At 32.5% G+C, this 14,882-nt stretch overlaps 1 protein-coding gene across 2 annotated transcripts in view; it reads right to left on the reverse strand.

Moving 5' to 3' along the window:
- Positions 1-899: 899 nt before the first annotated feature.
- LOC111628403 (dual specificity mitogen-activated protein kinase kinase 1-like) overlaps positions 900-14,882 on the reverse strand; it is a 39,355-nt gene continuing 25,372 nt past the window's right edge. The window contains exons 9-11 of one of the 2 annotated variants that reach the window (XM_023372177.1): positions 11,459-11,520; positions 1,154-1,199; positions 900-1,084 (exon numbers count right to left, since the gene is read on the reverse strand). In XM_023372177.1, the coding sequence (XP_023227945.1) occupies positions 965-1,084; positions 1,154-1,199; positions 11,459-11,520 (228 nt within the window). In that variant the 3' untranslated portion in view covers positions 900-964. Of the gene's footprint in view, positions 1,085-1,153; positions 1,200-11,458; positions 11,521-12,238; positions 12,301-14,882 lie in introns of both variants that reach the window. The other variant, XM_023372179.1, reaches the window with a different exon arrangement.

Consider the following 14,882-nt stretch of genomic DNA (forward strand, 5'->3'; position numbering starts at 1 on the left):
ATTTCTTCCCCCTTTTCTTAATTTTAACAACAGCTTCAACAACAGATATGATCAACTTACGATACATCAAAAATATATTCTATGATGGAATGAGACATAACGGAAGTCAAAATGTGTTTGGCCACACTTGCCATTAACATGTGCTATATAATATTCATGTATCTTGTGAGAATATATATACATACTCTTCGTGCAAAAAGGACGTACGTTTTCTATTGGAGCTTCATACTCGACAATAGAATTTTAAAACATACGATATCCGTCGTCTTCGATATTTGATCGAAAAATCAAAAATAAATAAAATTAATTAACGATTATTGAGATGCGAAGCAAGTAATGCTAATACGAAGATTCAGTTTTTCATACATATTTTGGCCTTAGTTTTTGCCTTCTGGCCATTATTAAAATCATCAATTCATAGATATTATATCCATTAATTAAATCATAACATCTAAAAATATCTCAAAATAACTTTCCTTTAATTTTTTTTGGATGTTTTTTGAAGTTTTGAATAATGTTTATGAATAATACAACTAAATTCAATTTGTAAAAGAAAATTAATGGAAAAAAAACAGACATAGTGATTGTAAAGTTTCAAAATATGGCTTTGATTTAAATATATTTTAAAGAAAAATATTGCTCTAAGAGCTTAGCTGCATTTTGATGCCAAAGCTTAAAATAGAGAAAAATCAAATTAATATATAAAATAAAAAATTTATGACAAACCTTCAAATCTCAAATAGTCTAACAAACAATATCTCCATTAAATTTCTTCTACAAGATTAATCATACCGCTGAAAATTCGAACTTAAGAAGAGATAAAAATACAAACAAGCCTCATAGAGACAAGATAGTTGAAACCATCAGAGGATACACGGGTCACAGAAAATTCTCTTCAGATTTCCCCGTTTAAAATGCTCAACAATAGCTTCCGAATATAGAAAATGCAAACGTAGGATCGCTTTTACACTTGCACGTCAGACGATAATTTTGTCGGGGTTGAAGGATCGAGTCCCATCGTCTGACAGACCCATCCGGCAAAGTCTATCTCTTCAGTTTCGGATCGTTTGACGAAAGGATGATTCTACAAGAAATGAATAGCCTTAAGTATTTTAATTAAGAATCCCGAATAATTTAAATTAAGCACATTTACCATGAGTGTTTTTAAGTCTGCACGTTCTGCTGGATTTTTCTTCAGGCTAGTAAAAATATAAAACAGTTTCAAATATTTGTAAATGAATGTATAAATCTTGTGAAATTTACTTAGTTATTACTTATCATTTAGTGATAATATAAAAATCAAAAATACATTGCAATATACCATGTGATTCATAATTGAAGTACATAAGTTAATGCTGTTTAGAGAAATATATGGCAGTCCAAATGCAACCAAATCCAACTAACATTTCAGAACATGCAGAAGATTTTTTCCATAAAAAAAAGAAAAATAGTACCAAAACTCACCACAATGGCACTTTTGGTACTGTAAGTAAAGAAAAAGCATATATGCATGTGTTGCAGCCAAGTTTTGGATATACAGTATTGAAAAAATAAAAGTGGCTCCTACTGTTAAATGTTGAATCAGCTACACTTACCATCATAGTTTGCTAGAATGAGCATTTCTTGTGAAGTAGTTTTGAAGCTAGTTTATAGAATATGACTAATGCTGACATTTTGTTGCTCAAAACTGCATTTGTCTTATTTGAACAAACTTGCAACTAGGTGACCTTGGTTCGACAAGTTGCAACCTTGTTGAAGAAAATCTAATTTGTCAGATTTTTCAATCATTGTCACATCATCAAACTAATCAATGATGAAATCAAAATCATGTTCCCATCACTTCAGAGAAATACATGATCTCATGTCTGCTCAAAATGTATTCCATTGCATTGTGTAAACATCTGAAACAACAAACCTTGTCTGTATGTTTTTTTGGTGTGAGAAAATGTCAGTAGTCATCATATTGTGGTTTACACAATAAGACAACTTCATGAAAACAGCAGCAATGATGCAACTGCACTTTGAGAATTACACCATCATAAAACTTTATGCCAAAGACCATTGACTCCCCAAGCTCAAACCAATCAAGGGCACAAACCTTACATTTCATAAGTTGTTGATGTTACCACAACTGTTGTTAAATAGTCAATGAATAATGTTATGGACTAGTAGTGCAGTATCAAAGCAGTTGGATGTATCCTGTAGTACAGTGTGAAAGGTACTGATAAAGTTAGTGCATTATTATCCAACTAAGTTCATCCAAAACCAGAAGTTGCTTGTTGCCAACAGCAAAACCTGACTGACCTTTGTATTAACCTTCCTTGCCAGAATGGAAGTAGATGTGCTGTGACCACGAGTGATTCTGTGGAGCAGATGCACATTTTCATCTCAATGAAACAATGAACACTGTCACATTAGGCCAAAAAAAAAAAAACATTAATATTTTCCAGTAAATTCCACAATTCTAATGCACTTGCCTAAAGTTAGTCTGAGGAGAATTCATAATCCCTTTTATCTTCAGATCATTCTTCTACAAAGAAGCTAGTCCAAATGGGCCTGAGACATGCTTTATTACAGCCCATTGGTCCATGCAGACCAGAGATATTGAGAGATGCTTGACAATTTTGTTATAGATAGTATTATAGAAACAGTATAGCATCACTTTCTCTTTGAATTGTTTTTAAAGAGACATATATGATATTCATTTGCAGAACAGAATTAATTGGCATCAACCCATATAAAAAATGCTATAAACAAAAAATAATAGGACTACTTACGAACTGCACCATTTAGGCCGCCATTGCTTAAGCTTGCTTCCATCGTGGAGTATCACATTAGATGGCATATGCATACAAAATGTGTCACTCAGTCACATGACAACCTCAAAGTGTAACTCACATCAGCCACATGATATATCTGATGTACCACTTTTTGGACTCCAAAGAAACCATAAACCACAGTTTGATAAACATTGCATTTGTTATGTTTCCAGTTATAATGCTGGCTAACACAAAATATTAACTCCATAAAAAACACAGCAAATAAATTATCAAATTACTTGTGTAGCAGCTTTAAAACATTTCTAGAAAATTACTCTTTAAAAAAAAGATTACTTCCTATTCTAAAATAGGAAATATTAACTTTTTAAGATTGTATATGTTTTTCTGTAATGATTCTACAATGCAGAATAAGATTATTCTTCAGCATTTTAATCTTGCATTATTTAATGACATTATTGCATATATTATTTTAATTCTTTTTAATTAAAATTTTTGAATTGGTACACATATGACAAACCTTCAAATCTCAAATAGTCTAACAAACAATATCTCCATTAAATTTCTTCTACAAGATTAATCATACCGCTGAAAATTCGAACTTAAGAANAATTAGTATATTAGTATATCGTTAACTTACTTCGCGTTGAATTTTTATTGATGTTAAGCCTAACAAATTTTTTTAAAATAATAATCATCATTATTAAATCTTAAATTGGTGGGTTTTGTTGTAAAATGTTAGCCAGCAGTATAACTAGAACAATGTTTATGATAACAAATGCAATGTTTATCAAACTGTGGTCTGCAGTCTCTTTGGAGTCTGAAAAATTCTTGGGAAATATGTCATAGATGTCACATGGCAGACATAAGTGACATTTTGAGATAGTCACGTGACCAAGTGACATCCAAGCAGAATCACATGACATATTTTGTACACATCCACTATCCAACATGATACAGTAAGACCTCTATTAGTGCTTCCTTGATTAATTAATGCTGATTCGATATAACATGGTCTGCTTGAAACCTGAGAAAAGCTCAAAATTTACGCTGATTCAAATTATCATGGCATTTCATTGATTCGTATATAATACGATCATTCCCAAACACAAACCATCAGCAAAAGGTGGCAATTTGTCGTAGCACTGTACTTTCCTTAAATCTGTTTGTTCAGTGCAATTTTGGAAAAAATATAACATCATGGCTACCAAAGAGAATATCGACTTCATGTGGCAAGGATTAACTAATAAATGCATAAACAGAGAGTGAAAGAAGGTCTGGCTGGAGGTATATAAGAATTCTCAATGAGAAGAGCCTATCATTGACCAAATTGTCAACCTAATCAATACCACTAGATTAGAAGATGTAAACAAGCAGGGTATTGAGGAGTTACCGCAGATTTCTGGTGAGTCTCTTACCAACGACGACCTTCAAGAACTGGCAGAACAAGGAATTCATGTAGAACTTGAAAATAGTGATTCTGAAAGCAAAAAGCCCAAAGAATTTCTCTACAGATTTCCTTAGTAAAAGTTTGCTAATGATAATCGAAATTGCTGATCAAATTGTAGTGAATTATCCAGATTTTGAAAGGAGTGCAAAAACAAGATGAGGCATTTTCAATGTGACCTCCTGCCATCGACATTTACTTAACGAAAGAAGAAAAAAAAAGCAACAAATGACAATAGACAACTTCATCAAAAAAAATCAAGAATTTCAGAAGAGCCAGAACCTTCATCACAAAATATTAACTTAAACATATGCACACAGAAATGTAATGTTTTATTTAACATATATTATTATACAAATTAATATAAATATAACTTAAAATTAAAAAAAAAAAATCTGTTTATTTTTGGTTGTGTGTTCCCCTTTCTCTATTTACACTGTGTTAAAATGACCTCATTTAACACAGTGTAAATTTTCATTTAGCACTTTGTCATCTAGGAACATATCCCCTGCACCAAGTGGGGTCTTATTGTACTCTGCAACAGAAACAAGCTTAAGCAATGGCAGCCTGAATACTGCAGTTGATAAGTAGTCCTATCATTTTTTGTTTATAAAGCCAAACAACCATCAGATTACATCGGGCTACTTTTCCGCAATTACATTTAATTAATTACTAAATAATTTGTCACTAGAGGAAAGCATTAAGCTCCATCTCTTATTNAAGTGCTATTTCTTATTAAATTTAATAATTGTAAATTAATATTTACAGTATTAAATAATTTAGAATATTCTGAAAGAAAAAAATTGGTCTGAAGCGAGACTCAAATCAGCAACTCCCACTTACTGTGCAGATATATTGCTAGTTATGCTACCAGAACCTCCAGTCCAATCTCCTCTTTCAGACATAATTAAATCGGACTGGAGGTTCAGGTAGCATAACTGGCAACACATCTGAATGGTAAGTGGGAGTTAAGGGTTTGAGTCCCACTTTGGACCAATTGTTTTCTTTCAGAATATTCCAAATTATTTAGTAATTAATTAAATATAATTATGGAAAAGTAGCCCAATGTAATCTGGCTTTACAAATTTATCGGGTTTCGTGATATTTGTTTTTATTTATAATGTTTTTTGTATAGGTTGACTCCAAATAATTCTGTTTCTTTTTTGCAAATAACTATCATATATGTCTCTTTAAAACAAAAATTGACAGAAAACAAAGCTATATTGCTTTTATAGTATAATAACAATGTCTTTAATTGACTGCTTTCATACAAGTTAGTGTACACATTAAAAACAGTGCACAGCAATTTTATAACATTTCACTGATAATATAGTGATTAGTTGTGCATTTCCTACTATATGACCATCTTCTAATAATTTCGAAGAAATGAAGCTGTACAGACCTGATGTTTTAAATAGATTCTCATTTAATAGAAAAATATATTTTATTACATATGCGTTGATTATTATTATAATGAACTGGTTATCACATACGTAAAACTATTAATGCCTTATATATCCCTAAATTACAGACCCTGGTGTTAATAGCATTTAGAGTTTAGAACCATTATCATCAGGGGCCAAAATGCATTTTAGGGGTATATAAGGCATTAATAGTTTTGTGTGTGTGATAACTCTTTCATTATAATAAAATTCTATGCATGTGTAATAAAGTATATTTTTGTATTAAATATCTTAAAAAAAGGAAATAAAGGCTCAGTGTTAACTGTAATGTATAATAAAGATTTCCATTTATTTAATGTCTCTCATTAACAACTCATTGTATTGTATGAGTTTCATTTTAAAATAAATAATTATGTAATTTAAAGCTTCATTTACTTGCATTTTTACACATCAAATTTAATATATCCACAACTTTGACTTGCAACATCTTCACTGACGAGTCAATTTGTAACTCACCAAAATTTGACATCGCAACAATCAGTACGCGGTGTCTTATGCGAGAATATGGAATTGAGAATGCCAGTACTGCATGATGTAGTGGCAACAATCTAACCACGGTTGCACTACTCTCTGTTGAGTAAAAGTTAAGATGTATGCTACTTGAATGAGTATAGGCTTACTGGATTGGCTCTGCAAAGTTGTAACCTCATTGACAGGCAGGCAGGTTTCAAAGACATGAGGGCTGCCAGGTTGGCATATAGATGCCTAGATTTCTAATTTCTAAAAAAAATGGGCAATAATAGGCATACACAATTTTTTTTATGCCCAAGGCAATTATAGGCAAATTCTGGTCAAATTTTCACTTTCTAAAAAAAACAGCTAAAATTCCAAAAATTAACACAAATACAGGAATTTAGCCAAACATTTTCCAAAATTTAGCAAAAAATGGGTGTGAAAGAAGACATTTTTGGATTTGAAACAATGAAAAAAAACCTGTCTGCCCTGGAGTTTTATTTATATATATGTGTTGCTGTGAAAGACTGAAATTAGAGAACGTTGATATTCTCCGGTGAATGTCAACACATACAAAATACGTTGGTGAAAGACTAAATATTTGGTTATATTATACATTCGAACAATTGCTGGTGTATTTGACAAGCACAGATAAGCTTTGGTGGAGGTCGAAACGACACCCGAGAAAGCCAATGTCGACAGAGAGGCAACAGTCTGTTGCCAAATCCTTTGTGGGTAGCCAGAAATAGGACAAGGTCATACCTCTTTTCCTGGCAACAGTTTGGTGGAATCTGCACACTTTGTCACTGGATGGCATTTTTGTTCTTTTAATCCCGTGAGGTGGGGAAAGGTTTGTCAGGTCGAGTGGCGGAGAATGAGAGGGATCGTCAGTAAGGCGTCGGCGATATCCGAATAAAAAACACCATTAACAGATAAAAAGGCAAAAATTTATTGGATAACGAAACAACAAAAAAAGTTTACAATGATGACAATCAAATATCATTCGAGATTTAACTATCTCTTGATTACAAAGTACAGGGGCTGAGAGAGAGTTTACACACTTGATATCATAACTATTGATTATTCCCACAGAGGATCAAATGTCCTTTCCTTTTTGTCAAAACACAAATTTATAAGTTCATGTCTAAAATGTCCAAACCACACTTAACAAAGCAAAATTTGATGTTACGGATCCGTGAGAGACTCCCCAGAGGAGGGAGGAATTGGTCTTATATAGGTTCGGCCTAGGAAAGTTAGTCAGGTGATGGACTGTTGTCAGAAGTAAAGGTTATTTTAGCAGGTGTAGGGTTAAAAGGTGTTCCCAGGACCATAATAAAGTGAAGAAATTGGAGATAATTGTAAACTTATGTCGTATAATATTATAAATTTCTATAGCTGTTGATGTGATATTTGATCTTCCTTTCCAGCGATGTTATTTTTAACGGTTGGATGACAAATTTAGTTAAGATATGTCAAAAGTTTATGAGGGAAGGGAAAAATTTGTTTTTACACTCAATTCAGATCTCACACCTTTGTTCTGCCACGATTGAAATCAAGTGATATTTATTTGATATACTCTTGAACACTGCTGTTTGTCAGTCTTATGCAAAGTTTGCTGGTCTGTACAACATTTTCTTGAATTTTATTTTTTCATTCGATACCTTAATTTATATTGGATGGATACTGCAGTGAACCAAGAACATTTTTTTGAAAAGTTACATGCATTAATTGCAAGTAAACGAGAAGACAATTGTTTTTTTTTTTCTGAAGAAAATTACTCTAAAATATTTTCTGAAGTGATTTCTGCTAAAACTAAGTGCAGCACACCTTTGGATTACAAACGATTAAAACATTTTGATGTTTTAAAAATTAATGATGAAGATAAATTAATTGTACCATTAAAACCAAGAGAAATGAATATACAGTATTATGTTACCAATGATGAATTGTTCAGTACACTATTTGACCCTCACAGCAGATCAGGCAGATCACATCTTTAAGCATACGTGTTCTTCCTCAAACACGTATGCTTAAAGAATTGCAACTTAAATACAAAAATATTACACATGAAGTTGTAATGTTGTATTTAAATTTATGTAAACAATGTCAAATGAAACATAGTGCATCTAAAAAAGGTATTATCATGAAACCAATGGTCAGTTTTGCATTAAACTCAAGAATGTCAAGTTGATCTGACACACCTGCAGTCACACAGGGATGGCAAATATAAGTTCATAATGGTATATCAAGATCATTTGATGAAATTTGTCCAGTTACGACCTTTGAAAACTAAGACAGCTGAAGAAGTACCATATCACCTTCTTCAAATATTTTTAACATTTGGTGCCCCAGCTATATTGCATTCAGATAATGGTAGGGAATTCTGTAATCAAGTCATATCTGAATTATGCACTATGTGGGAAGATGTTAAGATAGTTCATGGAAAGCCTCGTCGTAGTCAAACACAAGGCTCAGTTGAAAGGGTTAATCAGGATATAAAGACTATGTTAAATGCATGGATAAACAATAATGATACAAATAAATGGTCAGATGGTTTGCCCTTTGTACAATTTGCCAAGAACACTACATATTACAAAGGAATATGCCAAAGTCCCTATGAAGCCATGTTTGGTGTTAAACCAAAAAGAGGCATAGCATTGTCATCTTTGCCTGGCGAACAAATCGCAAATATTGAAACGAAGAACAGCTCAAAGAAATTGTTAATACTTTTGAAGAAAATTTAGAAAGGCCATAACGAATACCATATTTCAAAGGAAAATAAACTATATAGAAATTATAACACCGTAATTGATAAATTACCTAACTTCACTGCCTGTAACCGGTGTTCTTCTCCAATACGAAGGACTTTGCAAACGTTTTTGAACCTAATGTGGTTCTTCTTCAGGCGCTACGAAAATATGAATATGAATGAATATGAATATACGGAATTCTCTACATGAATTTGAATTTCCAGAGACTGGAAATTCGAATTCATATAGAGAATTCCGTAGCGCCTGAAGAAGAACCACATTAGGTTCGAAAACGTTTGCAAAGTCCTTCGTATTGGAGAAGAACACCGATTACAGGCAGTGAAGTTAGGTAATTTATCAAAGGAAAATATTGAAGAGCTGCAACCCACCACATCTTCATATCAAACCCTGACTGAACAACACAAATTTATTTCTATAAAAAGAGTGGCCACAAAAGAGAATCTTCTACTGCAAGCAACGAAAATGTTATGAACCTCAAAAAGAAAATTTCCTTCTGCTCAAATTGAAGATACCATACAAATGCAAGTCCCTGATGTCAACCATGGCCGTACAGATGCCCGAAATGTGTTGGCGGTTGTTGTTGGATTAGAAAACTCTGACTTTTATAAATTAGCAAACAAAAATGGTATCCTCAAGCAGCTTTATACCTGTAATAAGTTCATAATTTGTAAAGAAAAGTTACTTTCCATAGATGAGATTTCTTCTCAAGAAATATCGCTGAGAGAAGCAGCTGCAGCTAATTCGAAAAGTGGAGGGCAAGGCTATACACGCTGTTATTGCAAAAAGAAGTGCTCCACGAATAAATGCAGTTGTAAAAGCGAGGGATTTTTGTGCAATTTAAAGTGTCACAACAGTTTAAGTTGTTGCAATAAATAAGATCGTATGACGTTAATCACATAATTCATGTATAAGTTTATTATTGAATTAATTTCTTTTCTGATTAAGAATGTACTGATACGTTTTAGGTTCAACAGTTTATTTACATGTGCTGTTACTTAAGCTTTCTCCTATTTTGATGTATTAAAAAGTCGCATTTTTGTCTTAACATAAAAATATTTTTATTCAACATTCACCATCAGTGCATACCGAATGTTGCCATTTGCCAGTGTAAGTGAGAAATAATGATATTTAGCAAATATTTCGTACATACACGAAACGACTGTGTGAATGCTGACATTCACTGGATAATGTTGACATTCGCCAGATATTGGTCATTCGCAGTAACATATGTACCAATATCAGTGCTGTATTTCTTAACATTTGCAATATCTACAATATATTTCAATTTTTAATGTACAAAATACACAATAAATGCATTTTTCGACGTAATCAGTGACAAGTCACTGATGTGACTTGTGAATTCCCTTAAGTTGACTTACATTTACAAACCTAACAAGTTGCTATGACTGAACATTTTTAGGCAGCATATGATCTGTAATTAATCACTGATTCAATAAAGTCATTATTTTTATCCCCATTGATTTTTCAGATTTTATAATTCAATGTAGTAATGACTATGATAAATTATTTAACCAATTTATTAAAACCTTGTTTAAAATATATATATATATATAATATAAAGAATTAATAAATCACTAAACACAAATATATTATTCTAACTTCTTCTTTCTCAAATTTATATCCTAATATTTTCAATTAAAAAAAAAATGCTGCAGATTGGGGAAAGTATGTCAATAGTATAAACTCACAGTAGAATCATCCAAGATGTGAAGTCCACTTCACTCACTTTTGTCCTTTAGTATTTAAACGTGTGAACAAATATAACAGAGAAGTGGCAAGTCGGCCAGTTTAAAATATATGGTGATAAATATATATTAACATAATGGCTATTCTGTTCAATTTTTAATATTGTCATATAATTAATTCCAATAAGAACATTATCTAAAAAAGTATGTACTTAGAAAATGTAGATCCTCATAAAACAAATCGGTCCTTCTTAATATATATTACTACTATTTAATACAGGGCTTTGAATAACTGTGAACTGAAAAGAACAGCAGTTCTTCAAAGGTCCTGATTAAAATTTCTGCTTTAAAGGAATTTTCTAACAAATGAGTAACTTTCCTAAGTCAAAAAAATTCTTTGCAGACTGTCACTGAACCCATCAACTATAGCAAAGACAATGTCAAAACAAGCAACATTATTCAAAATGTGAAACATTTAAGTTTCAAGAAGCATTAAACACGGAACAACTTTGTATTTTGTAATGGCTTACCCTTTCGATTACTAATAGTTAATAAAAAATAAACTTTTGAAAATTCAGTTTTCAGGAAACTAAAATGGACACTGTATATCACAATTTCTACATTGTTTATTATCTTTTACCTCATCAGTACCTGTGTAAGGCAGAAATATTTTACATAATCAGATGTTTTCAATTTTGCCAGGTTTTACTGTGTATTGTCAAACCATTTCTGGTTCAGAAATTGATAAATTAAGATATTCTTATGGGTAGATTAACAGCAATAAGAAATAATTTAGTAAGTTATGTATATATATTGTTAGTAAATACATATTTCGTCTTACCATCTGTCTACAAGATCTTTAAATTCAGTAGAAAAGACTCCGGTGGGAACTGTTGGAGGTGGCTGAAAAATATTTTAATTAATTTATTATAATCTTTGTAATTATCTAACAATAAATTTTGTTTTATTGAAAAAATATAATTTAAAATAAATGTAGAAATATTACTTATAAATAAAGTCCAACATAATAATAAACAAAAGGTACTGCCAAATTTTAAATAAACTAATATGGCTAATTAATTAGTCATAATGTATCTAAAGTATTATGTATAGATATTTATCATAATTTATTAGAATTATCAGGAATAGTTTATAAATATTATTATTATGTTGATTTAGTGAATTATACTTGGCTGACGCCGGTTGCTGTAATACTATGAAGGACCAAAGTCAAGGCATTGAAAGCAAAACAAGACAAAAATTAAATAAGTGTGTTAGTGTGTGCATCTGTATTCAGNGTAATGGCTTACCCTTTCGATTACTAATAGTTAATAAAAAATAAACTTTTGAAAATTCAGTTTTCAGGAAACTAAAATGGACACTGTATATCACAATTTCTACATTGTTTATTATCTTTTACCTCATCAGTACCTGTGTAAGGCAGAAATATTTTACATAATCAGATGTTTTCAATTTTGCCAGGTTTTACTGTGTATTGTCAAACCATTTCTGGTTCAGAAATTGATAAATTAAGATATTCTTATGGGTAGATTAACAGCAATAAGAAATAATTTAGTAAGTTATGTATATATATTGTTAGTAAATACATATTTCGTCTTACCATCTGTCTACAAGATCTTTAAATTCAGTAGAAAAGACTCCGGTGGGAACTGTTGGAGGTGGCTGAAAAATATTTTAATTAATTTATTATAATCTTTGTAATTATCTAACAATAAATTTTGTTTTATTGAAAAAATATAATTTAAAATAAATGTAGAAATATTACTTATAAATAAAGTCCAACATAATAATAAACAAAAGGTACTGCCAAATTTTAAATAAACTAATATGGCTAATTAATTAGTCATAATGTATCTAAAGTATTATGTATAGATATTTATCATAATTTATTAGAATTATCAGGAATAGTTTATAAATATTATTATTATGTTGATTTAGTGAATTATACTTGGCTGACGCCGGTTGCTGTAATACTATGAAGGACCAAAGTCAAGGCATTGAAAGCAAAACAAGACAAAAATTAAATAAGTGTGTTAGTGTGTGCATCTGTATTCAGGAATTTCCTAACAATATGACATTTATTCAATATAGTGGTCTTCTGTACTGTGATATATGTGTTTCTATTCAATTGTAATGTTCCCAGGCTTTTCTGTAGTGTGTGAGATACCTGGAAGAGGATAGAACAACAAGTACAATAATCCCCCTATTCATCCTCCACAGATGCCTTATTTCCTGAGTGTTCTGTGTACTTGTAGATTGTTTCCATGCATGTGTTTTGTACATTGTATTTGGAATAGATACGTCTATAATGTATGTGATTTTAATGTTTGTCAATGAGTGTGATTTCTGATCTGTTGTGGTAAGTTGTTTTATCTGTGATTATGGCTCTGTCATAGTACACTTTTTGCATTTCGTTTTCCAATACTGTCTGTGGAATGTATTTGTAGTATGATTTGTGGATGTCTAATAATTTGTGTTTCTTTGCATGTTCTTGGTGTATTATATTTGGTACTTGATTATGTCTGTGTAAATAATCTCTCTGAGCAACCAGAAGTGATGTGTTGTATAGTTTCTGGCATGATGTGACATTTTCTGCATGTATCATTTGTTAGTGTTGTATCTTTGAGTATGTGTTTTCTGTAGTTTTTAGTACAGTGGTACCTCAGGTTACGAACGCCCCAGCATACGAAATTTTCAGGATACGACATGAAATTCGAACATATTTTTGCTCCACGATACGAGCAAAAACTCACCATACGACGTTACATTAGTTCGCATTTTTCATTTGTTTTTCTTACTACAGTTATTTTTTTAAATGTATTACTTGGCTTTAATTTGAGTATGTTTTTCGCGTTGGAACGAATTATTTGGTTTTACATGTAATCGTATGGGAAAAGATGATCCACCTTACAACATTTTCATGATACGATCTCAGTTTCGGAACGGATTAATTTCGTATCCTGAGGTACTGTACCACTGTATTTATGACCTGATCCATATGATGTGAGTATAAATTTAATGGTGTGTTATTTGAGTCTGCTAGAGTTACTGCTTTATGTAACTGTAATGTTATTTAACTGTGTTGTTGTTGTTACAGGGTGACAATAATTAACCCGTACAAAGTTTGTAGCAATGCTGCACCTGAACTTTTTTATCGTCACCAATTTACATACTTTTGTTTAATTCTCCATGATTTCCTGTCCATGTAGATGTGCTTTCGGTGTAATAAAGGTTAGTTCTTTATTTTTTTTAAGGATGTAGAACAAATGTACAATTTTGGAGCTATTCCGGCAAGGAAAGTGTCAATGTGAAATTGTTCGTTTGCTCGGTGTTCCCAAAATGACAGTCTCGAATGCAGTTCAGCGATTCAAGGAGCTTGACCATGATGGTGACCATCCCAGACATGGAAGAAAGCACACCATCAACACGTCTAGGAACCGCAAGATCATCAAAAAGCAAGTTGACTGACATGTGAAGACCTCCCTGAAAAAAATTGCTCATGAGATCGGAATCAATCGCAAATCGGTGCGGTTAATGGTGAAAAAGGAACTCGGACTGAAGCCCTACAAGTTCCAAAAGGTTCAGCTCCTCACCGATGAAAACAAGGGCATGCGACTCCAAAGATGCCATCAACTCAAGCGTCGGGCCGCAGGAAGGAGTGCATTCTCTTCACAGATGAGAAGCTTTTCTCCATACAACAGGCACAAAGCCATCAAAACGAAAGGAACTGTTCTGCAGAGGCTCCCGAATGTTCAGCTGTCATCGAACATCACCAAAATCCAATGTTTGGGCCGGAATTTGTGCAAGCAGCAAGACACCCCTTGTTTTTGTTGATCAAGGGGCCAAAATCAATCAAGACATGTACCACCATGACATTCTCGAGACCATGGTACGTCTGTGGGCTCAGCAGCATTTTGGCGGTGGGAAATGGATGTTTCAGCAGGACTCAGCACCAGCACACAGGGAGAAGAAGACTCAGGAATGGTGCAAGGCTCATTTTCCTGATTTCATCTTGTCTGCGGAATGGCCACTGTACTCACCAGATCTGAACCCGATGGACTACAGTGTGTGGTCCATTTTGGAGGCTAAGGCCTGCGCTAAGCACCACATAAGTTTGGAGTCGCTGAAGCAATCCATGTACTGGAAGTGGGACAAACTATCTCCAGAAGAGCTGTGGCCTATCGCCGACAACTTAGAAATGCATTTGGGGCTCTGCATCAAGGCAAAAGGAGGCACTTTGAAAC

Source organism: Centruroides sculpturatus, unplaced genomic scaffold (assembly GCF_000671375.1).
Source record: "Centruroides sculpturatus isolate CEXI.00-Female unplaced genomic scaffold, Cexi_2.0 scaffold582, whole genome shotgun sequence".
NCBI lineage: Eukaryota > Metazoa > Arthropoda > Arachnida > Scorpiones > Buthidae > Centruroides > Centruroides sculpturatus.